Raw genomic sequence first — 27,398 nt, 5'->3', positions numbered from 1 at the left:
ATTCTGGTATGACATGCCTAATGTGATTAACAATTTACACAGCACACGCCGTGCTGCTCTCAGGATAGGCGGTGTATGTGATGCGTTGCCCTGGATAGGGGCGCCTGCTAAGAAATGAATAATAATATTAATAATAATAATAATAATAATAATAATAATAATTTTAGAATGGTTTCTTAGAATACTCATCACGCCTTTCCAAATCTAGTATATCTGTAGTTTTCATCCAGCTAGCTGCATGATATCCTTACTGCCACATGTAGCTATTAATTCCCTACACTCTGACAGTGTCCTTAAAAAAAAAAAATCTAATATGATATACAGGTTAATACGGGTAGAATCTGAAAAGCCAGTGCTAAGACATGTTACTGAGAATAGACAGCAAAGTACAATAGTAGTTGCTTAAGAAGATGAAACTCTAACCTGAATAGCAGGCAAGATAATACTATACAGATGCAAATGTAAATATAGAAGGTTCACGTATACAGCAATCTCTTTTTTAAATACCCAGTATAGGGCTTTGTGAAGATGCAATTCCGAATTTGAATCACTGCCTTTAATAGTGCAACCTCACTTTCTGAATTTTAAAAATAAGGCAAAGCAACTAATAGATTTGTGTCAGGCATGGGTTTTTCATTAACAAGAAATGCAGGCTGAATTACAGTTAATGTAGTAGCTTAAATCGTTTATTGTTAAGGTAAACTGGACTGCACTTAAAAAGAGCAATTTCCTTTCCAGGCTGTATTGAACTGGGAGGCTGATTAGAAAAGTGTGTTAAGTATACTGCTCCAGGCCTACAGGATAGTAGTAAATTGTCAATCAGTGTCTTAGAATACCAGCTGTTCTAAATGTCAGCCGTTCTAAACACCAGCCGTCTAAGGGTCACACAACCAAGGGCAGTCTGAGCTGTGGCAGTCCGAGCGACGACAGGTGGAGCGAGGACCTTTTTCAAATCCCTCCCAATGGCTACTAGAGGCCTCATTCCTACTGTGACACCTAACCTCTGGATCCCCTAGACAAAGCATGTTCACTCGTTCTCCACTCCCAGAATGAACACTGGTATGTACCTGCTCCACATACCGTTACTAACTCCTTTTCCCCCCTACACTGCATGCTAGAAACTTGAAAATCTCCTTTTTCAATTGTCACTCTCTGACTAACAAATCTCTGCCTCTCAGAGAACTTATAACTGATACCAATCTTGATCTTCTCTTTCTAGCTGAAACCTGGCACTCTGTAAATGATATGCACTCGTTGCATCTAGCCACCCCAAAGGGATATTCCCGCTTTCATCTCTCCGTCTCAGATATCTCTCTCTGACCATTTCTTAATCCCTGCTAATATTAATCTCCCTGCTCTTTCCTCCGCTACTGACACTGTTGTCTCCTTCCATCCCAATAATCTGCTGAATCCTCTAAAACTCTCAGAATGTGTTCCTTTATCCCCTCTAACTGGTACCCTCCTGTCCTCGGTTGATGATGCGCTGACCCTCTACAACGCCACCATTACTCATATCATCGACACTGTTGCCCTGCTTACAATCAAAACCATCAAGAAAGATCGAAACTGCCCATGGTACACCCTCAAACTTCGACTGCTTAAGTCTGCCTGTCACAAGCTTGAGCGTCTTGTCTGGACTAACAGTTCACAGAGAGATCTGGACCAACCATCTAGCGGCTACAGGTGTGCGCTCGTCGCAGCCAAGGTGATGTACTTCTCTGAAATCATAACTATGGGAGTCACGCCGGTACTCAAAAAACCCTCACTCGACCCGGCTGACTTATCTAATTTCCGTCCCATCTCAAATCTCCCTTTTCTCTCGAAAACTCTCGAAAGGGCTGTTGTAGCCAGTCAGCTGATGAAACATCTCACAGATAACAATCTGCTTGAAACTATACAGTCTGGTTTCCGGCCGCATCACAGTATTGAAACCGCTCTGCTCCAGACTGTGAATGATCTCCTGCTCAATGCTAATGCTGGTGCTTCCTCTGTGCTTGTCCTCCTTGACCTAACAGCTGCTTTTGACACCATAGATCATGGCATTCTTCTTGACCGCCTTCAGAAGTTACTGGAATCTCTGGAACCTGTCTCCTGGATATCCTCTTACCTATCTAGACGCATGCAATCTGGTTTCTTTGCTGGACGCAGTGGCGTCGCAAACCCAGTCACTTGTGGTGTCCCCCAAGGATCTGTTCCTGGGCACCTTTTCTTCAATATCTACATGCTTCCCTTGGGTCACCTCATCCACCAACACAGCCTCATGTTTCACTCCTATGCTGACGACACCCAGCTCTACTTAAAACTCGACCCTGGAAGCCCTCTACCATGGTCCGGCTTTCGGCTTGCATTCAAGACATCGAGGTCTGGATGTCTGCCAGTTTTTCTTCAGCTGGACACCAGCAAATCTGAACTCCTTCTAGTAGGATCTAAAACTCAACTTAAGAATATAAATATAGCTGCCCTGAACCTTGGAAACTGTCTGCTGCAAGTAATAAGGCAGCTGCCCCTCGTTTACCTTTCAAGTCAATACGGTCTTACAACAGAGTCTAGCTTCTTTCCAGGCTGACCCACTTCCCGGTCCCGGAAACGAACTGTCAGGCCAGCCCTTCCAGATACTTCTCTCGTTCTTTAGCGCCCTCACAGGTCGGGAGGAAGATTTATCACCGGAACTCATTGTATTTCTGTCACATCACCTACAATGCCCTTCATCACACAGGTCCCGAGTACCTCCTCAACCTGCTGACCCGCTATGTCCCTGCCTGCAAGCTTAAATCCTCTGACTCTGGCCTGCTTGTTATCCCCAAACAAACATGCACCACACTTGGAGAACGCTGGTTTAGCTTCATGGCTCCGACTCTTTGGAACTCTCTCCCAGCTTTGGTGCATGAGCGCGGTAAGCATTCACTAAGTGAAGTTAAGTGAGCGAAACTTAGTTCTGTCGAACGCAAAGTAAGTGAAAAGGGTACGGACTATGGAATCGATAATCTTGCACCATGCTACCATGATACCTGATATTACGATAATGTGTGTTGCTGTTACTATTTCATGTATTATGCACTTTCCACTGTATTTAAAGTATTATTTCATGTATTATGCTACTATCATGTATTATGCCCTTTTCATTGTAATTAAAAGCACTATTTACATAAATTATTATGCATATTTTTAATGCACTATTTCATGTATTATGCTACTAACATGTATTATGCACTTTCCACTGTATTTAATGTACCATGCATTTTTTTACGTACATAATACGTATAAATATTTCTCTGCAACCACACAGGGAGCCATTATGATTTTTTTGAGCCTACCTCTTGTAAAGAGCTTTGTGATGGTGGTCCACTAAGAATCGTAATCAACAATTGTCAGGAATAGGAGGCATGGCTGTTAATGTCAGCAACTGTTCAGTGTTTAATTACATTAAAAAAAGAAACACAGAAATAATGCATGGGGTTAGGGAAAACTAACAGAAAACTGGACACTACTTATCACCAAATTATTATTGTACTCTCAGCCAGCATTTTATTGCCAACTTAGATGTACCACAATACACTATAATATATTCTGTAACATTTTCCCATTAAAATTAATTTCCAAACTGTAACACCATTTAGTTTTTCCATAAAAAAGATCAGCTACACTCAAAATGTGGTCTTTTGTGCAATTGCACAGACACCTCTAAACAAACAGATCATGTGTTTAAAAACGGGTGTCAATGTGACCCTAGGAACACATTGTAAAGTCATGTCATGTCAGGAGTCACATGCTGAAACGTGCTGTGGTTTAAAGTTCATGAAGCTCAAATATCACTGCAATGTTTTAATTTACTCTTTTCATTTAATTTACTCTTTTCATTTTTTATGATATTTGCAAGCAGTCTGAGCTCTCTTGCTCTATTTTTTTTGATTATCTCCTCTATTGCTTAAACTGGCTGCCAACTATCGAAAGTTCTTATGTCCATTATGTGAAGAAAACCAAACCCAGGCTGTTAATATTTACCTTAACTGCAGCACAGGCAAGATGACTGCTATAAATCTTAGACTTACACACTCAGAGCAGGCAGAACAGCGCCAAACTCTCACACCTGGTACCTATTAAAGGAGTGAGAAGAAAGATTTTAAAATCACATTTCTTACTCTTTATGCTCCTTTATCTTTTACTTCTTAGCTTCTTTTTTATAATTTAATTCAGAATATGGAAGCATTTGAAATAAAGCTGTATTAAATAATAATAATGCCGTTATTTCCTGGTACGTAATCACTTCCTGTGCTATCTGTCAATATATGTCCAATGGTCAAGCTGCAATCAGACCATGTGACTTACAGCAAAGTAAAGTGAATCAGCAATATGCTGTGCATCCATTTTCGATCTTTAGGTTGCACTTGATAAATATGTATTCTGAATTTAACAAAATGTATAACATGCTTTTTTTTAATGTCAGCTATTATTGTATCTTGCTACAATTTGGAATTTGGACTAAAATATTCCATATTACATGCAATTTTATACCGTGGCTTGCTATTAAAATATTGCTCCTTCACAACCTCTTTCTGTTTGATCGCCAGATATCAACGTCAGACTGCTCATTCGTAATGTATTTGTTTGTTTGTTTTTTTATTTACTTCTGAGCCCCACACTGAGCTACACTGCGTTCTGCAATTTGAACCTGCACTTCTTTTCGTCTGCCTCGGCCCGGTTCATCATATGATCCTCAGTGTGACGTAAGAGGAAAGAGACGCCATTAGACAGGAGAGAGAGAGAGAGAGAGGGAGGGAGTGTGTGTGTGTCTGGTTGAGCCTAGCTTACTGACAGCGGTACCGATTCACTCTGGGGTTGGGATTATCGCCTGTCCGTTTCCAGTTATAGATTTAGATGTCGGATGTGACACTCCAATTGGAATTTTGCTGAATTACCTTTTTTTTTAAAGCAAGGACTTCGCGATGGCGGCTGGAGGAACAGGGGGCGTTAATAAGACGTATTCTTTTAAGGTGGTTTTGTTAGGAGAAGGCTGTGTGGGGAAGACATCGTTGGTGCTGCGGTACTGCGAGAACAAATTCAACGACAAACACATCACAACGCTGCAGGTTTGTATATGCCGGTCTGGAAGGGGTTAACAGCGTTGTTTATATATTATATATATATAATCTCTAGCAACAATTGACATTGAAACGCTCCCAGGTTGGGCCTCGAAATGCACCTGGATTGATCAGGTGACGAGTAGGACTGTAGAAGACTAGTTAAAAACAAGCAGGAGAGTACGCCTGTTTGTATTGATCAAGGGTGTATACGGGAAGCCACACTACATTGCATCATCACTCGTTTCCCAACAAAAGATTGTACTCAAATATTAAACTGCATATGGGAAATAGCGATCAGTGTCGGGTAGAGTATGCGTTGTTACTTAGTATCGTGGATATTTTCAGGTGTCGTTTGCAGGGGAATTATGACTAGTAAAATAAATAGTTGATCGATTAATATTATATTATTATTTTATATGTACGTGTGTGTTTGGCCATGCGGTAAACATCTTACCGGTACATCATTAACCATGTCACTGTTTGTTGTTGTTGTTGTTGTTGTTCAGATCTCTTAAATTGCCTGCCCTCTTTGGCTTAAACATGTGTCCTGTTTAAATTAACCTTTATTTTACGGAATTTCCCTTATTTGCATAATCTTTGAGGACACGTGCTGGTTGAGTGATGTGAAAGTAGTTTTTTTAAAAGACAACCCCCCCCCCCCCCCCCCCCCCAACCAACTGAAAAACAGACTTGCTATTAATCTCTGATAAGGAAGCAGTTCTGAAGTGCAAGTTGAATTGATGGCCCTTTTTTGGTTTTTGTGTTAAAGAGCATTTCCATTCATTCACGCTGCTCCCCATTGTCTCAGTTTGAGTCACAGTTGCCTTAAAGTGGACCTACCACACAGAGAGCTTCCTGAGATAGCCCCATAGGCATTGGTGAGGAAGGTCTAGCAGTCATTGTGTGCCTGCAATACTGTATGGAGATCACTACTGCAGCTGTTAGAAACGCATTCTGATAAGTGTGGCTGCTGCCACCCTTAAACCTGTACAAACTGCACACCAGCTACTGTTCTAACTTTTCTAGCTGAACTGCCTTTTCTAGAAACTGTATACTATTTCATACTCCCTGACCTGTGGGTTTTTTTTTTTTTTGTGCTGTTGCTGTTTTTCTTTTTTTTGTGGATATCAGTAATTCACAAATCCTTTATTACAATATGTGTAATGGCAAATGTTTCAGCGAGACAATGTTGAATATAGTCAGTTTCTTGTAGTATTTCTGAATGTAGTACTGTTGAGTGTGTAGTGTTTATGGATGATTCAGGGCAGTACCAGAGTTTTCCTTTTTGAATCAAGTGTGTAATGTTTTATGCATTCAGAAAATATTTTTTTGCACATTGTTCAAAGCAGGGTCCTATAAATTGCAAGTAGTTTTCTGTGTTACTACTTTAAAATGTAAAAACCCATTCCTGAGCAAACCTTGCCAAAGAGCATACACGCCTCATGCGCATCATTATTATTATTATTATTGTAGTCAGTGTTGACAGATCTACCTGTAGCGCTTCACTGCAACCTTACAATTTAGAATCATCATGATGTAGGCCTTTATCCACAAAACACTCCTACTTTTATAGCAGGCTAGGCTTGTCTTAACTTAAGACAGTAAATTAGAGAGTTGTGTGAACAGGGGCCAGTGCTTTTGCCTGGCTGTCTATATGCAAAACATTAGCATCATTAACAAAAGGAATTGGGTTATAATTGCACAAAAAAACCTCTGTTACAGTAAGTAGTTAAGATGTATCCCTTAATTTGTTTTGAGTAAATTGGTAAACTCAGCTATTGCTTAACACTTTCATTGATTGCACAACCACCTGCTTTGGAATCAACAACCGTAATGACATGGCTTATTTCCTTGTGGAGGCAAATCCTGTTTTTGTACAGCCTGTAGTTGTAATATACAGTGCCGTGAAAGTATTTGCCCCCTGTCTGGTTTTCTGCATTTTTGCATATTTTTCACATTGAATTTGGTCAGATGTTTTTGTGGGTTGTAGTTGTATATAGAGGGAGTCTGAGAGAAAAAATGACACCAAAGTTTGGTGCTGCTTTCATTTGTTTTGTGTGCAAGGTAATTAAACATGCAATCTTCAGGTGTGAAAAAGTTATTTCCCCCCTAGTTAACTCAGCCAAATTAAAGGGTTAGTTAGGGTCAGCTGTTTCAATACTTTGGTTAACAATCAGGCCTGATTTGGGCCAGCCCTGCCCAATATAAATCTGACTAACTTTGGCCCTTACCGTCAGAGTGAAGTTGTCAGCACACAGATTCTTGAGGCACATCGTGCCACGATCAAAAGAAATTCCTGAATAACTCCGGGGAAAAAAAAGTTGTTGATGCCTATCAGTCTGGAAAGGGTTACCAAGCCATTTCTAAGGCTTTGGGGCTCCACCAAACTATAGTCAGAGCCATATTGTCCAAAGGGAGAAAGTTTGGGACAGTAGTGAATCTTCCCAGGAGTGGCTGTCCTGCTAAAATCTCCAAGAGCAAGGCATAAAATCGTCCAGGAAGTCACAAAGAACCCTAGAACAACATCCAGGGATCTGCAGGCCTCTCTCGCCTCGGCCAAGGTCAGTGTTCATGACTCCACCATCAGAAAGACACTGGACAAAAATGGGATTCATGTCAGAGTAGCAATGCGGAAGCCCTCGCTCACTAAGAAGAACATGAATGCTTGTCTCAAGTTTTCCAAAAAACACCTGGATGATCCTCAAGAGTTCTGGAACAATGTCAAGCATGGTGGTGGTACTGTCAGGATTTGAGGATGCTTTGCTGCATCAGGACCTGGATGACTTGCCATCATTGAAGGAACCATGAATTTTGCTCCGTATCAGAGAATTCTACAGGAGAATGTCAGGCCATCCGTCCATGAGCTGAAGCTGAAGCGCAGCTGGGTCATGCAGCAAGACAATGATCCAAAACACACAAGCAAGTCTACATCAGAATGGTTGAAGTTTTTAAAGTTTTTAAAGTTTTGGAAGGGCCTACTCAAAGTCCAGACCTAAACCCCATTGAGATGTTGTGGCAGGACCACAAACGAGCAGTTTGTGCTCGAAAACCCACAAATGTCACTGAGTTGAAGCAGTTCTGCATGAAGGAGTGGGTCAAAATTCCACCAGTGAGAGACTGATCAATAACTACAGGAAGCGTTTGGTTGCAGTTATTGCTGCTAAAGGTGGCTTAACCAGTTGTTGAGTCTAAGGGGGCGATTACTTTTTCACACGGGTGGTTCACTGGGTCCCTTTTATCTAATACTAGATTTTGGTTGAAGATCTGATAACATTCAGTGTCAAAAAATGCAGAAAATCAGGCAGGGGGCACATACTTTTTCATGGCACTGTAGGGGCTGTAGGCCCTGTGTTCTGCATGATTGTGACAGGGAGCTCACAGTGACTGTAGGCCCTGTGTTCTGCATGATTGTGACAGGGAGCCCACAGTGACTGTAGGCCCTGTGTTCTGCATGATTGTGACAGGGAGCTCACAGTGACTGTAGGCCCTGTGTTCTGCATGATTGTGACAGGGAGCTCACAGTGACTGTAGGCCCTGTGTTCTGCATGATTGTGACAGGGAGCTCACAGTGACTGTAGGCTCTGTGTTCTGCATGATTGTGACAGGGAGCTCACAGTGACTGTAGGCCCTGTGTTCTGCATGATTGTGACAGGGAGCTCACAGTGACTGTAGGCCCTGTGTTCTGCATGATTGTGACAGGGAGCTCACAGTGACTGTAGGCCCTGTGTTCTGCATGATTGTGACAGGGAGCTCACAGTGACTGTAGGCCCTGTGTTCTGCATGATTGTGACAGGGAGCACACAGTGACTGTAGGCCCTGTGTTCTGCATGATTGTGACAGGGAGCTCACAGTGACTGTAGGCTCTGTGTTCTGCATGATTGTGACAGGGAGCTCACAGTGACTGTAGGCCCTGTGTTCTGCATGATTGTGACAGGGAGCCCACAATGACTGCTGCTGTAACCAACTTGGTTAATGGGAGGGAGTGATAGAAAACTACCCCTAAAACCCTGTGGATTTATATCACCTACCTTGTCCTAACATTTCATCTTTTTAATGTCCTGTTATATATCTTCTGAATCTGATTCTCTATTGCTATAGCTTAGATCAATGTTTTCCACGCTTACAACTACCCCAGCAGAAAATACGTCTAAAAAGTGTCATCGGTGCTGAATACAGGGCAGTGAGTTGGGAAAGCATAGTAGGCTGCTTCACCCATAGGTGCCCTGAAGCCTGTGCACCCCTAGTACGCTTCCCCACAGTCAGCTTGCAGGAGTAGTCTTTGCTGGAATAGTTACAGTAGTAAGCATGACATAAGAAATAACATTATGGAAAAATCTAGATTTAAATAAAGTATCTCTAAGTAGGAGGTCTGCTTTTAGATAGCATTCAGGATAATTTTATTTATTATTTTTTTTATATACTGTAGGTTAGGTTAGGGATCAATAGCTAAGTGTGCACCAGATTGGTAGATGTTAAAAGACTATCAATGTATTCACTGATTTTTGCTCCCATGATAAGATTAGTCCCGCAGCAATTATAGATTTACTGTTAATAAGCTTCTTACCCCAAAACTGGATCAAACTGCAGGTTACAGTAGCAATTATGGTACAGAACAGTTATTAGCCTTTACTATTTTTTTTACCTATAGATAATAATTATTACAGTAGCAAAAAAAAGTCTGCAGTCTGCCAGCAGTTGTTCATTATGAGGAAGCCATTTCCTATGTAATGTACATTAGGCCAAACTGGTGAAGGGTGTATCATTTTATAATGTACATTGTTGTAAAGAAGACATACTTTATACAAGGACATTTGTGGCTAAGTACAGTATACACATATATCTAACCAAATACTATACACTATACAGTACAGTGCTGCCTTTTCCTGACAGGTAACTAGGCTTTTTAACATCAAATTGAACATGACATTCCAAGTAAATTAATGGCAGAAAACCCCACTAAGTGATTTGCACACCGATAATGAAACTTTCTTTTTGCATTCCACAGTAATTGGATAACGTGGGTGCAGTTTGGAAATAGCCCAGTAATCATTCTCTGCAGCCTCAGAAGATTCTGCTCGTGCTGACAGGTTTCTTATTTTCCTTTCGTTTTTGGAAGGATGCCTCGGCTCGGCTGTAGTTCAAACCCTTAAAGGGAAGGAAGTGAAATTGCTTTTTTGTTGAAAGCATGCTTGTGTAATACTCATCTCCAGGCTGAAAACGAATTATCCTAGAAGGACAGTGAAGGAGATGAAGGATGCGTGCACTTCCATTTAAAATAAATAAATAAAATTTCTTTGCACTGGGGAAAACAAAATATTTAAGGTTAAAGTTCAATATAAATATTGCCTGCTAGTGTTCCTTTCTTTTTAGCTTCTTGCTGCCCCCTCCCCTGCAAGAAGTGAGCAATACAATACAATTCAACACAAGTCATTTAGTAAATAACTTGTGAATGATGTCTCATGGTTTAGTTTTGTTTTACAGTTTATAAATGATCATGATGAATACACAGGACCGAAGCTACAGTATATATGACTGCACTGCAGAAGACTGGTGAAGAGGTCTCTGGTTTTATCAAAGCTGTTTTATTTAGTGACCTTGTGTACAGCATAATGTGTGTGAATACGAGCCCAAACATCATTGTGATTATGTTGACAGATATACTGCAGGGATAGCCTACATAGAATAAATTCAGAGACTATACAGCAAGGATAGTTCACATGTTTTCAGGGTATTGGCGCAGCAAAAGTAAATCGTCCAAAAGCATCATTTCACTTATAATTTGTAGTTCCCAACACTCAGGTGAAATGTAATTAAAAAAAAAAGACAAGTCGGTACCTGTCATACAGTAAGAGAAATCAATCGCTAAACTAAGGTAAAAATGTCCTTCTCCTTGGCTTGTGTTTTTCAGGCACGATAAAAGCGGATCGAACTTGCATCAAAAACACAAGCAAGTTAATAGAAACAATTGGGGCAACCATGACCCCAACTACTTTTACAGTTGTGCCTGTTTGCTTGGTGCGGCCAAGGTAGCCTCAATGGTTTCTTGAAACTTGGCTTGTGTTTTTGATATCTCCACTTTAAATGGCTGGGCACTTTTCATAACTTGCTGTTTTTTGACATTTCCAGTATGTGTTTGTTTCACATACAATCAGCAGACAGTACAGTAGTTGCCAGACAGAACTGTAATTTGCTGCACAGTACTACAACCACATTTTGGGTGATGTGTGTACTGTATACGTTACTTTTTCCACTAAAGAAAAGTTACAATATTGTCAGCATTCGTTATAGGAAATAGTTAACATGAGTGGCAGTATTTGGGTTACTGGTTACTTTTATTGAGCTCTGCAGATTAACTTTAACACAGCACAAAAAAAAAAAAAAACTAAAATAAAAAAACAAAACACAGGCCACATGGCTTGGAACTTGCACAAGCCCTATGCACAGTGCTTGGTTTCAGAACTACCTTCAATTAAGTATATTGTTGAAATGGGAATTATTGTCAGTTACATACTGTTTTGTTTTTTGGAACAATGAATAGTTTATTTTGAATTCTACCCATGTTATCACAGTATCATATTGTGGTTTTGTAGTCTTTTAAGGAAGTCTACCTCACTGTCCTCCCTTGTGCTAAATTAAAAACGAATCTTCCATCATTTGCATGCATTTCAAAGTGCTTGTGGTCATTGGTGTTTTTATGTTTTAAGATGAAGCATTGCTAACTAAGATTTGTAGTCCAGGCTCATGGTTCTGTGCAATGCTCCTGGATCTACCGGCGTTTCCGTTAACTTGTAAATACCCAGTGGAGACACTTTCAGGAGCTAGTTGACAGGCAGAGACGGAAGATGTCAGTCAGTTTGACTGGCAGCAAAAGGTCTGTTACGAGCAGCTAGAAAGAAACATCGACTGTCAATGACAAGAGTGAATGAGTGTGCTTCTAGTGCGCCTCTAGACTACGCCCTTTTAAAGGCACAGTCAATCGAGTGATTCGGCAGTTCCTGCCTTAGCACACGCTTGTTATCAAAGCAAGTCACCGATAGGCTGATTCAGTCCACGCCCCCTACTTTCGTTCCTCCTGGAGGGGAGGATTTCTTTGTGTCATTTTCTTCCATGATTGTGACTGACAGGGCTTCGTGTGTTTGTTGAAATGAGTCCATAACACTTCCAGAATGGTTAAATGCCTGTGTGTTAATGTAACAGCAGGTCATGCATTAGGGACACGGCGTGCGTATCATACAGACCTTTAAACTCGTTCTTGGCATCCAGTAAGTGTTAAGTTGAATTAGTCCTTTTATGATATACAGGGCTAGCTAGTAATGAGCATAAAGTGGTCGTCTTGGGTTTCAGTTTAAAATCGTTAGAAAAACTGTCGGAAGTGCCTGTTCCTTCCTTGGCATTGTAAGCTTAAGGATGAATTTCAGCAGTGGTAAGCTCTTTTTTTTCTGGCAGTTGTGTGTGAGGTTAACCAAGGTCAAACACACTTTTTGTGCTAAACCAACACAGGAGGACAAAACATCAATACTGTACTTGACTTCATGTTTATAGTTTTAGTAGTTCTTGTACTATTCTGGTTCTTGTACCAGAATTGTTCCAGGCTTAAAAGGCATGTCATACGCAGACAGGCTAAAAGAATTGAATCTGTTCAGTCTTGAAGAAAGAAGACTACGTGGCGACCTAATTCAAGCATTCAAAATTCTAAAAGGTATTGACAATGTCGACCCAAGGGACTTTTTCGACCTGAAAAAAGAAACAAGGACCAGGGGTCACAAATGGAGATTAGACAAAGGGGCATTCAGAACAGAAAATAGGAGGCACTTTTTTACACAGAGAATTGTGAGGGTCTGGAATCAACTCCCCAGTAATGTTGTTGAAGCTGACACCCTGGGATCCTTCAAGAAGCTGCTTGATGAGATTTTGGGATCAATAAGCTACTAACAACCAAACGAGCAAGATGGGCCGAATGGCCTCCTCTCGTTTGTAAACTTTCTTATGTTCTTATTTTCTTTTGTATGTATGCATTTATTTGTTTATTAGTGGCTTTTGAAAATAAGTCCTACTAATTGATAGAAATACTGACATCCAATGTAGCTGTGTGTTGTAAAATGTAGTGTTCTGTATTTGTACTGTAATCCACAGAGATTTTGAAGATGCACTGCTTTCTGTAAAAATCCTGCTGCACTACTCTATGGGCATTTCATTCCACCCACTTTAAGAACTTGTGCATCATGTTGGTTAGAGTTACGATACTGCTCTCCCAAAGGCTGGCACTCTAATTCAGAAACCTTGCAATTCACATGTGATAGTATTTGGCATGCTAAGATCCCGGTCTTATGATGTGCTTTGGGTAATGACTTGATCTATTGCACTTTAGTGCAGTATTAATAAATGAGATGGAAAATATGTTTTATTAGTGGAATTAACATTTATACAAAACAAACTGTGTATTTTACGCTTCTCTATCTTCGTGGGTCACGCACACTTTCTTCCCTGTCTAAAGGAAGAGGAGGATTTGCTTTCATGTGTTGTAGAGCATGCTTGGGTATGTCAGAGGGAATACTGGGGCATACAGTATGCAAAATAGGAGGCCTTTTCTAGATTAAAAGGGTTCCTGTACAGTTTGAAACGCTGTGTGTTACATTTCTTGTATGTCAGTTTTGATCTGCACGGTCATGTCTTTAAGAAGTTACTTATTCAAAGCTTTTTGCATGCAAAATCAGCCATGATGTTTAAAAAGGCCAAGCTACTGTACAAAAAAAAATTCCTGTATGATGTTAAATTAAAAGATAAGGATATTGTTTTGGCTAGCATTCATTAACCCAAACATGAAAACGGACATGCAAGTACTTCAGTAGTGTTTAAAGCAGGGGTGTCCAATTGCAGTTCTGGAGAGCCATTTCACTCCAATTGAACAGGTAAAATGAGGTCATTAACGTACATCAGGGTGTGGATGGAGGTTTAATTGGTTCAATGAAACAGTTTAGAACAGGGCTGGAACAAAGACCAGCAGTGGAAGGGCCAGCTTTGTCCACCCCTGGCTTAAGCCTCAGTTGTGTTTTGGTATCTCGTTTTGTTTTTTGGCGCTCACCATGCAATATAATGCAAGAATAACTGAGATCAAGCAGAAGAAGGCTTGTGTGTCTAATGTGTGCTTTTTGTTTTTTCTTCAGGCATCCTTCTTAACAAAGAAATTGAACATCGGAGGGAAAAGAGTTAACCTTGCAATATGGGTATATTTTTTGTACTGTATATTATCAATGAGTTATCCTTGCAATATGGGTATGTTTTTTGTACTGTTATCAGTGAGTTAACCCTGCGATATGGGTATGTTTTTTGTACTGTATTATCAGTGAGTTCTTATTTTCTTTTGGCCTGAGCATGTTGGCGTGTATTTCAATTAAGTGTCTGGCGTCTCCATGGCGGTTCATCACCCTGCCCTGGACCAAGAGGTTTGCATGTTGCTGCTGGTGTCTTATCTTGTAAATCATTAATGACCTCCAGTAGTCTGGAAGATGATGCCTGTTACACACCACTTTTCCTGCTTTGCTGGTAGTGTGCATCTATGACCTATTTCCAGTATGTAAAAATGCCTTGCGATGATTCTGCTTATTTACATTTTGTGCTGTAATTTTATTTATTTATTTTTTTACAAACTTTGTACTTAATAGACTTGTGGTTATAGGAAGATCATGCACTCCACTTAGATGCTGGTAACCTACAGTGTTTCTTTTCTCTTTATCGATACAGGATACAGCAGGTCAAGAAAGGTTTCACGCCCTGGGCCCAATATATTACAGAGACTCCAACGGAGCCATATTAGTGTATGACGTCACAGACGAGGATTCCTTTCAGAAGGTACGGCCAGCCTCGATAGTAACACCTTTTATACCATTTTTGCAAAACCTAGATAATACCATGCGTTCTTAAAGTCAGTGTTTCTTAGTTCCAGTCCCTGGTTTTAACCACGTAGGTAATATTAAGTTTTAAAGTGTCTTTGTCTTATTCTGGTCAAGTAAGGACTAAAATACAAGAACCACTTTTTTTAACCAACAGACTGTTTTTGTGACTTATTTTGTTGTCCATATTGAGACACAGTGTTACAGAACATACATGCAGTCTATGCTTGTATTATAAGTTAGAATTACTAAATATTTTGGAAAGTGACTTGCTTTTTCACTTCAGAGTTTTCCTAAAAGCAAAAGCAAGCTGTCACAATGACAAATGTTAAGTGATAGATTGCATTGCTCAAATTGCAGTTCTAGTGCTGTAGCCCAAGCAATTCTTTGTCCAACAGAAAGTCATTATGTGTCTTATTTGTTGTTCTGTTAAAGCAAAGTCAAATAAATTACCTAACCTAAAAGAAATACCTCATCTTTATGTCTTGTAGGTGAAAAACTGGGTTAAAGAATTAAGAAAAATGTTGGGGAATGAAATATGTTTATGTATTGTAGGTAAGTTTTAAAAAGACATTTCCTTGTGCTTCCTAGTACCATTTATTGTGGATTTTTTACATTTGTGGATTTAACCCTTTAAGGTATAAGGGACATAAGAACAAAATATCAGTAAAACATGAGCCCTCATGAGATGTGTAAACCTCTCATGTATTTCTGTGTGAAAGTAAGAGTTTTGTGAGACAGTTCAACTTGAAACGCATTGTAATACAATTTCAGTCTAACTGAAGATGAGGTTGGTTGAAAGCCATCATACTGTTTTGTTTTCTATTTTGTAGGTAACAAAATAGATCTTGAAAAAGAAAGAAACGTATCCGTACAAGAAGCAGAAGGGTAGGTGGATTTTAAACGTTCATCATTGAAACTTTTCAGAATGCTTCTCGCTTTGATGTGAACATCAGATATTTGTTCAGTGTTTTTTTTTTTTTTTAAATAGCTTTTGATGCTGTTCTTAAATAATTGATTTCACCCCCCCCCCCCCCCCCCCCCCCCCCCCCCCCCCTCCCTAAGTCTATATATGCGTCTTAGTCAACCCCAAAAAACACTATCACACTTCAGCCAAACTGAACAAAGGAATTGAAGAACTTTTTCTTGACCTTTGTAAAAGTAAGTTAATGCCTCAGGTATGTTTCTGAGCACGTTCAGTGAGGGGGACTGGTCTAGTAGTTGTAGCTCAGATCAACAGACAGAAGATGATTTTATTTATAGCTGTACTTCTGGAATTTTGACAAACCATAATTGATGTATTTTTAAATAGGAAGGATGAAATCAGACTCTCTTGCTGAGGTGGTTGATACAGTGGTCATGTTAAGTTTTTATCATCAGTGTTTATTTTTGTGCATTGGTTTCCACTGAATGATGTGTGTTGTATTTTTATATTAGAAATTCATGTTATTATGATTTATTCAGCTTCAGTGACACATGTGACCTATTATCCAACTAATAAAAAAAATATTGAAATTAGGGAATGGAGAATCTGTTGGGCCTAAATATAAACCATTGGGTGTCTAGTGTTTTGGAGGCTCCTATAAAATGTCTGTACATGCTTGTTGTACTGAAAAGAAAGCAAGGGGAAATCCATTGCATATTTTCCCCTTATTATTATTATTATTATTATTATTATTATTATTATTATTATTATTATTATAATTTTTAAATCAACAGGAATGATTGAAACGGCACAGGCAGACGAGCGAGCAAAAGGTAACGGCTCCAGCCAAGCAGGAACAGCACGACGAGGGGTACAGATCGTGGACGATGAACCCCAGAGTGCTGCCACTGCGGGTGGAGGCTGCTGTTCATCTGGCTAACCTTCAAAACCGAGTCTTTGCCCCAACACCCCCTCCCCATCCCTTTCCATTTACATGAAGAATGCCCTGTTCAAGGTCACATGTTTGTTCACCCAACGGAATACAATTAACAGTATTTTCATGTAATCCCGTTTATAACACTTGAGACTTTTGAAAGTGCTAAACTAGTGGAGTGTGACCAATGAATATGCAGTTAGTTTTCTGTTAACAACAGCAATTAAAAATGGCCTTCTGCCCCGCACCAGCCCCTACTCATCAATTTTATTCTTTAATGACACAGGTAATGCGCATGTAGAAATGTAAGAGCTTCTATTCTGTTTTTCTTTTAAATCAGATCTTTATTATTTAATAACTTATGTACATGCTCTTTTGTGTATGTTCAAACCCTTTTATTGTTGTGGTGAATTGTGTCACTTCTAAAGTTTCAAACAATTATGATTTTTTTTTTTTCTTATTTTAATTTGGCAGATATCCATCATACTATTTTTTGCACTGGCTCATCACTGGCAATGCTTTGTTATACTATATTTCACGGTTTGCTGACTTGGTATATATATATATAATATAAAAAAAAAAAAAAAAAATGTACAATGCATATTAAATATTTTATCTGCTTTTACAAGCTTTGGGAAAAGAGTTGCAGGTGTAGAAATGTGTACATTAGTCTTGTTAATGCTTGTAAAATGAAAAGATCAGTTGTTGGTGAAAGCACACGTTTTGGAATTGTAATCTTTTTTTTGTTTCTTTTTTTATTTAATTACATTCTTTGAAACCTTGTGTTTTGTAATAAAACACAGTGCCATTATAAACACTTCTGTTTTGAGTTAAAAAAATAAATGCAATCTCGAAGCATTTATAATATATTGCCTAAAGCATTAGAGCACACTGCAGGCTTTACTAGAACCCAATTTCTTTCCCTTTGCTCTATCCCGTGTTCTCTGTGTTGGAGGTATACTTTTAGTCACACGCAATGGAGCATATATCCACTGAAAGCTTAAGGGTATTCTGCAACTGTGATAATAAAATATCAGACAACAGAGTTACAGTCCGCAAAGTGCATGTGTAGATACTACAATATACGAAGAGGGGATAGACTTTTGATAATGCACTTTATTTTTCTCAATATCAAAACAATTGGGGGGCTAAGGGTGGAACATTTAAGAGTAATTATGCTTAAATGTATGGTTTGATCATATGTTTCAGTATTAATTTCTTGTTCGCTGTAGGATCTCTTTACAGCAGTATGTTTGCTAGGGCTCTTTCTGACACCTAGTGATGTTCCTGGTAAAGGTAGAGAATAAGAAGAGAGTTAAGTATAGTGATACTACAGATAATAATAACCCAAATTGCAATGTGAATCCTTTTGTCATGCTTTCTCAAAACGATCAGTTTAGGATAAAATCTCTGATTACTATTAACGATCTAATTAACTGTGGAGAAAAGGTGCTAGATTTACAGTATATAATCTCATTCCTTGAACGAATCACAAAATGTAAGATCTGGTTGAAGATTAAAGCAACAGGTAGTGGTTTTCATATGAAAACCGGACCGTGTTCTCCTTGGAAACCCTTGTAAATCAAAAGCCCAGCATTTCCAACTAACCATGAACAGGATGTGTGATCACCCAAGTGTAATCATATGACAAAACTTCTGAAATGCACAGTGTAATGCCAGTTCTTTCCAATGTATAGTGTTGAAAAGGCAGTGTCTTTTTTTCCCCCCCTTTATAAATCTCTAGATAATATATGATGATCAAGGATTCTTTGCTTATGTTTTTTTTTTTTTTTTTTTTAACCATATTTTTTATATTTTTGCTGAACTACACAGAGGCACAGAGAGAAACAGATACTTGTTTGGAGTATGAAACACTAAATTGTACAGCTGTGGCCAATTAACACATTTTGCTTCATAAAGTTCAAGTGAAACCTGCTGAATAAAGTTACGTTAACTGCTTTGTATTTTTCCATAAACTTAATGAAAAAGTGACAAATTTAACAATGTGACATTTGAAAATCTAACATGAAATACTATTATGGCTTCTGGTGGATAAGCAATATCATTATGTAATTTCTTTGATTACATGATGTTAAATAAAATATATGAATTATGTTCATATAGTTTTTAATTTGTTTTATTATATCTCAATCCTAAAATTCTAGGTGATGCAAAACTTAGCCATACAACATTAATAACCTTTACTTTATTGGATCTCCAGGGTATATCACTTTTCATCCTTAATTTTAGCTGCAGCGTTGGTAAAATCAGTACCCAAGTGGTATGGTAGGTGTCTTTTTTTGATGCAATTCATTTTAATGCTAGGTTGCAATATCTGATCATGAGATTATCAGACTCCTTATCTTCTAACATTGTTGATTGTTGATTGTTGCGGATAGTATTCGCACATAAAACACTCGGCAGCTTTTGAATTCAAGTCCCCAGCCGTGCTGTGTGCGAGGTCCTGCTGTAGTGATGGAGGTATGCCCCAGGTGGCAGCAGTGAGCTAAAGCAATGCTTACTGCTTACAGTAGAGTCAGCAAGATTAAAAACATCAGTGACATTATCAATAAAGAAGTAACAAATCACCATTTTTCTGCTTTAATAGCATTAAAACTTAGATGCTGTCGAGTAAAAATTAAGTGCAAAAAGTTTAATGTTTTTTGTATTTAAACCGGTAAATGAGGGTGAAGAACATAAACTCTCAATGCAAATTGATGTTTCCAAAAAAAGCAAGTTTGGATGGGATAGAACCCAGTAGCTGCTGCCTACCTCTTGAAAATCTGCTTACTATATTAATATACACCACTTGACACTTTAAAATATCTAGGAGTTTATATTGACACAACTCTCAAATTTGAAAAACACATCACAGATGTATGTAGTACATGGGAAGAAAATCTTTAGTTTTTTTCTGTTGCTACAGACTGGAACCTATTACCTGCAGGACTTAGATCTGACATCTGTTGTAATTATAAAAAAAAAAAAAAAAAAAACTCTTGTTCCAGTACTTAAATAGGCCATGTGTATGTGCTGTGTAAATGACTGTGTACTTTGTGTATTGTCTTGTCATTACGTGTTTTTATTATTTTTAATTTTGAAACTTCTAACCTGCTGCTGTATTGTGTTGACTTTGAAAACAAGCTAAATAAAGAATATGTATTAATAATAATAATAATAATAATAATAATAATAATAATAATAATAACTACGTCAGTAGATTTTGCAGTGCTGGAAAAAATACATTATTTTACTACTGTGCGTATCAGAGGGCTACATCAAGTATAATAGAATCATGTAGCACTTAATTAAATTGCAGTGGCAAAGGCTTTTCAGTGGATACCCAAGACAGTTATTGAAATGAAGACTGAGGATCAGGAGTGCTGTTCAGTACAGGACTCAGTCATGTGGGAGACAGAACATAATTGTCCTAGTTTCTATTCTGTCATTTGGATAAGCTTGGTGGTTTGAGACAAAACTATGAAATCCAGCTGATCTCGGCAACTGATCTTGCATCTGTTCTTTATCTGTGTTTTACTTGGGATTGGAAGTTCAGAGTAATGCTATTAAAATAATTACAGAACCCATCTCTGACGTGGCTTCATGGAGCAAGCTTTATTTTCTTTGAGAAACTGTTCATGTCTCTCATACAAGGGTGTGCTGAACATCGCATACCATAATATTAAATTGGGGTGTGGACTAAATCTCCCACAGTTTAAATATAATGTGAACAAAGATCATCTTAAGTGGAACATATCATAGAATGAAACCAAAGTTTACCAAAACAGGAGACAGTTGATATGCCCAGTTGTGTTAGCAGCTGTTCCACAATGGGGATAGCTTTGTAGCGAGCCAATAGGTATGGCTTCCCATTAACTAATTTAGTAGAGACAGTGCTCCCTTACTGTAATGCTGGGAGCCATCACTAAGAGACAGCACTGAGTGTTGCTCCACATATCAAGAGTGGAAGTGCCTGTGAAATTGCATTGTGTGGACAACAAGAGAAATTACCATACTGTCTTACAATAGGGCAGCTTGAATATATTTTCTGTCTGGACATACATGCTTGTGTCCTTAGAGGTCCTATTGATATCAAAGTTGCTTAATTTGGATGATTTCACAGTTAAAATCAATTCAATTGATTTTGACTTCACCGTTTTGGTCGTAGAAAGCATAATCCCTTTAATTTCTAATCAAGATATTTATTTCCAATTGTCCAATCCGGGACGACCCAGATACGTGGATTCACACTATGCGGGATTGTGACCCGGGTCTGGACCCGGATAGGAGTGCCAGTGTGAAAGTGCCTTTAGACAGCATTGTGCTTTCTGGTTTAGTTCCAGCATATTTCAGCACAATTGAGAACACAATTCTTTGGCAACTCTTGGCCGTATATAATGCTGATTCTGCTCTGTCCCAGTTCAGTTTCTACCTGTCCAACCAAAGACAGTGTGTTCTTTCTGCCTACTCTTGACTCCTCACCTCCCTTGCTGGCTTAATAGTTTCCAGAACACTGTTTGCAATTCTCAAACACAATAATCTGAGTGCAGTGGGTTGAGGCAATGCAGAATTTGTAAAACAATGTTCATATTTCTGTGATTTACTGTCATTGTTTATTGGTCATTTGCTGCTAGGTAACGGTGACATACAATCCAGAAAACACCAGAACTTCATCTTCTGCTGGTTCTGGTCTATCGGAAAGACTCTGCTGTCCATGGATTTGTTCTGTATATTACTTTAGGGAAACTTCATGAATGTTCCAATAACATATTCATCACAGACTCTAATGAGAGGAATGCTCAATGTTATAGATATCAGTTGAAAGTCAATTATACATTCCAAAATACGCACATGTCTCCTTCATGGGAGCCAGGGTGCTTGGCAGGTCCCTTCCGAATCTGTCTAGCAGTGCATTCAGGGTCACAATTTATTACATGGTTATAGCTGCCAGGATGTCTTCATTTTACATGTGAAATCAGCACCATTTTGTAAAATAAAAAAAATTAAAAACAACAAAACACTTAACTTCTTCAAAAATGTGTTGTCTTGTTTTGCCCCTTCCCCAAATACTCACGCAAATACAATAGGTGCCACTTTGTTAATGGCAACCAAAACAGTTGTGGTTTTCACACAGAAGGTATACTTCATTAGCTTCCTCTGAATCTGCCAACTGTTTAATGATAATCCTAGAAGAAACTGAAAAATCCCCGGTGCCTCTCAAATTAAAATTTGTTCATTCCACTTGTTCATCTGGAGGACATTAAACTGCTGTCTTATCAATGGAAGAGGTCAGATCTGTTCCTAATTTTTATTCTAACGTTTGCATTAGGAGAGCAGAATGTGTTGTGAAATAAACAGTGTTTGTTTAGCGCCAGTATCTCAAAAAGCATAAAGTCAACCAATTTATCCTTTCCCTGCCACAGTATTAGAGTGTTGTGGTGATTATTATATTTTAAAACACTGACCTTTAACTATTACGTTGATAACGGTGCAATTTTTCTTAAACAGTCAGACACATCGTCAGGTGCTGCTGGGTTTTGTCCCAGTTGTCAGTATTCTGAAAACAAGCAAGGAATCCAACGGTTTTACAATAAACACAGAAACACTGTCAATGCTGTTCAGCCTGATAAATTAATGACGTATTCATTCTGGTCAGGGATTCCAACATGCAAGGGTCTTGTTAGAAACATGGATTTGTAGCTCAACTACTAAAGGCGCTACCGTGCTTGAGTGTAGGGTCATTTAATCAGGAGCTCCCTTATTCGAATCCAGGTCACACTGAGTGCTTGGCTGGGGTCCACACGGAGAGCTGCATTGACCTTTGTGACCCTGTGGGTTGGGAGGAAAATCATCTGCAATCCATGCAGTGACTTTCCAGTTCTGCAATTCATTAACAGACTGAAAACATGGCATTATAAAAAATCTAAAAGCTTTGTGAATGGGGTCACTTTGCACAACATTCTTCCAATCAGAAAATGGTTTCAGCTACAAAAAGTCTTGTTGCTGCTATGCCATTCAGCAACGGGTAGTTATGAATTTCACTAACACAGGACACAGTAAACAGGAAATAGTGTTCAGGCTTGTCATTCTGCACCAAAATCAGAACAGTGCTGCACTTTGATCACCAGGTGGCTCTTTTGTATCAGCTCAGAAACAAACTTTGTTTAGCTCCAGTATCTCAAAAAGTAAAATTAAAATTTAATTTGCTTTTGATGCATGCAATCTAAAAGATGATAAAAATAGCAACACCGACAACTGCGTCAACGTTCCAATGTCTCCCCCCCCCCCCAGGGAAGATTGGTCTCCTGGGCAAAAACAGTTTGTGTGCCGTGTTGGATGTGCTGCTACATCCAATTTTGGAGACACATTCATGAACAGTGAAAGATGTGCCATCCATTGGCTTGCTGTCAGTGACAGGGGCAAGCAGCTGCCTCAGTCAAGCTGATATTTAACAATGCACATTGTGCTGCAGAACGGGTGCAAGCAATAATTAAGGCGATGGCCTATTCCATTATTGAGAGGGCTATCTCTCCTATATCATCTTAGAATACAAAGTTAATTTCCTTTTGCAGAGGACCGCTATATGAGAATTTATGTGCCATAGCTGTTCTTTTAGATTACTGTAGGGATAACAATGACAGAACATGATGATGAGTCAATGTTATGCAAATCAGGTGAGTCATGTTATATGTCACACAATCGGCTGTGTAGTATAAAAGAGTAGTTTGCTGTTAGTTAGCTGGTGAAAATATTGAGCATTTAGCAGCGCCAAGGGTTCAGATGGTGTCTTCAATAGATCTAAACAGAGCAGATCGTAATAACGTCACAATAAACCAGGACACAGGTGGGAAAGCACTGGGGGTGTCATCCACAAACCAGAAAGCAATGGAAGTCAAGAAAGGGTAAAAGAATGAATTTAAGGAATAACACCACATATGTATTATTTATGGAATGCCTGGTCAAAAAGATACACACACTGAATGGATTTCCAGAGGTTAGTGCCAATATAACAAAAAGCACTTACAATATTGATACAAAAGAGTATTTGTGAGCATTCTGACACAAACAATAAAAAAAACAATAAGGTGGTCCAGAAAGTATGTTTTTTTGGCCTATATCAGATTCCTAATAAGTGTCATACACACAAATAGTTCTGCAGGGAATTCAAAAACAATCACATCCAGAAATACACTTTAAATAATATATTTTATGAAGCCAGTGGTAGAAGGTGATAAAACACCATGCAGCCAAACCACAAGAACTACAAGCTTGACTACAACAAATAAATGTGGTGCGGTAAAGCAACAGCAAAATAATCTGGGCTGAAAATGAAATGGAGAAATCTGCAGAGAATATGAATTAATTTTAATACAGTAAGAGCAATAACAAGGTCCATAGATGTATCCCTGTCTCTTTCAGACACCTTGTGTTACAGTGTATATAGAAGCTGGTAGAGCAAGAACAGTTGAAAAGGCAGTGTAGTTTTCTGGAATCTGGAAACCCAAAGCTTGAAAAATATTTTTTTTATTTATTTATTTTTTATTTAGGGTGTCCAATTATAATTTTTCCCTCGATGTTCTCCCAATTTGGAATGCCCAAAATTTTTTCTCCTCACCGCAGCAATTCTCCACACAGCTCAGGAGACCCAAAGATTCAGTGTGCATCCTCCAATACCATGACCAAGCCAGCTTCCTTTTTCACCTAGGAACTCGAGAGCAGATGTCAGCGAACTACCGGACTCTGGAGGACAAAGGCCAGCCCTGCAAGTGTCCACTCTGAGCTCAATGGGCATCTGGAAAGTAAGGTCTGCTGTAGAGTCTTGAGGATATACAGTTCCTGCTGTTTTTACCTCTCTAACCCACGGGAGCACCTGAGCCAATACGACACTTCCTTTAGAGTCCCCAGGGAAGACTGGCCTACTTCACACAGCCAGGACTCGAACCTGAGCTGTATGACTCACCCTGCGCACCACACGGCTGTGGAGGGCCACCTGGGTTCAGCATATTTTAAGTGTATCTAGAGAGCATAGATTGTACTGATATCTTAAAGATTCGATGGCTAGTCAGTTCCAGATCAAAACCGAAAGAGACAAGAGAAGATTAATACATTTTTTTGTAGACAGTAATTCCTAGATCTCAGATATTTATTGACCCCATGTATGAGTAGATGTATGAGTAGATGTTTTTATTTATTTATATACAGTAGTTTGAATTTTAAAACCTGTAAACAACTGTATCTAAGACTGCCACATTAATTAAAATAATATAATAAAAGGCTAGATCTACTACAGAGTTATTTAAAAGACACAGCCCTTTAGTACCACATAGGAAGCAAGGGGCCTATTTCTTCTTGACATCTGTTATCTATCAGATATTTTGTCAGCGTTATAACAGGAATTGCTATTTATTTATTTTCACTCTACTGGAATTGAGTTTAAGAAACAGGCTATTTCCCAGCAGAATAGCGCTGAGAGACGGACATTACAAAATAAGGCTCTTATACAGCAACGTGTTTCTTCTGCTAATCTCCTCAATGTGCGTGTGTGAATTTTTTATTAAACAATATACATCTTGGCTTTATGATACCTTTGAGGATGGAGTGTGTGTGTGTGTGTGTGCTGGTTTTCCTCCTGTGAGAGTTTTTAAACTGTAAAATTTAATTTTCGAGGCTTCCTCACATCCTCCTAACAGAGGAAGAATGCCCATCCCTTACATCTCCATCTTCCCCTCTTGCAGTTTGACTGTAATTCTTATGTATTTTGACTTCAGTTGGTAATTAATTGGTTGAAAATAAAACATATAACTGTACATCAACAGTGAACTTGAATATTATCCTCAGCCAAAGCATGAAACTGCTTTATGAAGACACTGGTTGCACCTGTGCAGTGTTAAAGCAGGTCTCCTGTTGTTTATATTTTTTTATTTGGCTTCACTCCCATTTTTCTTCACAATATTTCAAATGCTTGATTGAATGTCACCTCATTGCAGTAGCCTTCTTACCGATCATGGAGGACTGAACGGCAATAAGCTACCAATTGCCTGTTTTCACCTGGTCAGCATAAGAAACAGATGATACCAAACTGCTGAAACCTGGTCTCTATCTGGACTTGTAGGGGTAGGGGTAACTGAATAATGGGGAGCTATCCAGGTGAACTATCCACGGCCCATTCTCCTACCTAATCCCCCGGGTGCACAAAGGCCAGTGCAGGATTCCAGGAGGGCACCCTGTCCAGACTGGCAACTCAACATGACCAGTATTCTAACTCCTGATTGTATGACTCACCCTGTACTCATATACTTGAGTCACTGGGTTCTATTCAGATTACAGAACATTCTATACACATACAGTGCCTCTCAATATACTGAATCTGTAAATAAGTTATATAAGTTATTCTAACACTTGTCTTTATGAGGAACATGGTGCTAATTTCATGAAGCATCTTTGCTGTAAGTGATTCCAAAGCAAGATAACTACAAATGTTACTTTGAAAATTTTAAATGAAATTTGCTATTGGAAGTTGCAAAAAAAAAAAAAAAAAAAAAAAAAGATGGAAAAAAGAGACAAATTTGGATAAGTAGAAACGTCAATGCATTTGAAAAATGTACAGTTCGAAAAATATGCATGCTTTTGACACCTCAGGCTTTGACTGGCTAAATTTGGATTTTATGCAAAACCTATTCGTATAATGTAACCTTCAGACTGTGGCCAGTTCACTGAGAATGTCATGTTATTAATAGAAGTGTTTATTCAGAAAGAAAGTTTACCACTTTTTTTCCGCCCCATGTTTATGGAATCTATGGTACACGGACGTCATTCACCAATTCACTTCTTGGTTACAGTCCAGATGTGAAGGAACAGAATTATCTATGTGTGTAAAATACTGTTTTTGGCTACATAGATGCACCAATCATCCACCGTTAATTAAGGCAACTACTGATGTTATCCTGCAGTTTCAGGATAACATCAGTAGCTGCCTTAATTAACCAACATTACATTCAGTGAGCTGTTATGTATTGTGTATCTAGCAGGTGGCGTTGGTATACAAGCTGAGTTTTGCTAAGAAGGGAGGTAGCGAGTCACATTTTTAAAGGGCTGAAACAGGGAGTTCTGGATTGACACTCCAAAATGTAATTTGAAAATACCAAAGCAGGACAAATCCACTGAGATGCAGCATCTCATTTCCGGGGATGGGACTAAAGATAATTCACTCGGGAAGATTTACTGTATTAGGCCAGACCAATGTTTTATTGACCTATTCAACTCTTGGGCCATACACGAGTCATTGAGCTCCACAATTGGCTACTTTTAGTTGCAGTAAAAGTGAAGGGTTTTTAAAGTTGGCTATTTAACAATTTTTTTTTAAAACATATTTTACATCAGCACCGTGACCCGTAAACAGATCAGCCACACGGTGCTATACGCATGAAATCTTGACGGCAGCCAGCACAATGCGACCAACTGACAAATTGTTTACTTCCAGATATATTCAAGTGCGCTTCCCTTTGCTCACACACAGTCACCAGTCTCGCTGCGGTTCTTTCCTGCGCCTGCGCACCGCCTACCCTCGA

General features: G+C 38.9%; 1 protein-coding gene across 1 annotated transcript; it reads left to right on the top strand.

Annotated features, from left to right (window-relative positions):
* The first annotated feature begins 4,739 nt into the window (after positions 1 to 4,739).
* On the top strand, positions 4,740 to 18,766 carry LOC121319147 (ras-related protein Rab-21-like). The gene is made up of 7 exons (XM_041256328.1): positions 4,740 to 5,087; positions 14,246 to 14,305; positions 14,823 to 14,930; positions 15,463 to 15,526; positions 15,805 to 15,859; positions 16,053 to 16,132; positions 16,691 to 18,766. The coding sequence occupies exons 1-7, from the start codon at positions 4,944 to 4,946 to the stop codon at positions 16,834 to 16,836; spliced, it is 657 nt and encodes a 218-aa protein (XP_041112262.1). The 5' UTR covers positions 4,740 to 4,943; the 3' UTR covers positions 16,837 to 18,766.
* The last annotated feature ends 8,632 nt before the right edge of the window (positions 18,767 to 27,398 follow it).

This window comes from Polyodon spathula, chromosome 8 (assembly GCF_017654505.1).
Source record: "Polyodon spathula isolate WHYD16114869_AA chromosome 8, ASM1765450v1, whole genome shotgun sequence".
Classification (NCBI taxonomy): Eukaryota; Metazoa; Chordata; class Actinopteri; order Acipenseriformes; family Polyodontidae; genus Polyodon; species Polyodon spathula.
Note: the sequence above shows the minus strand (reverse complement) of the source record. Positions and strands in the feature narration are given on the sequence as shown.

What these genes read in the sequence shown, in the direction of transcription:
- LOC121319147 (XM_041256328.1), top strand. Translation starts at nt 4,944, where the DNA reads ATGGCGGCTGGAGGAACAGGGGGCGTTAATAAGACGTATTCTTTTAAG. An exon ending in GAGTTAACCTTGCAATATGG is followed by an intron (nt 14,306 to 14,822) that starts GTATATTTTTTG and finishes TTATCGATACAG; the next exon opens with GATACAGCAGGTCAAGAAAG. An exon ending in ACGAGGATTCCTTTCAGAAG is followed by an intron (nt 14,931 to 15,462) that starts GTACGGCCAGCC and finishes TATGTCTTGTAG; the next exon opens with GTGAAAAACTGGGTTAAAGA.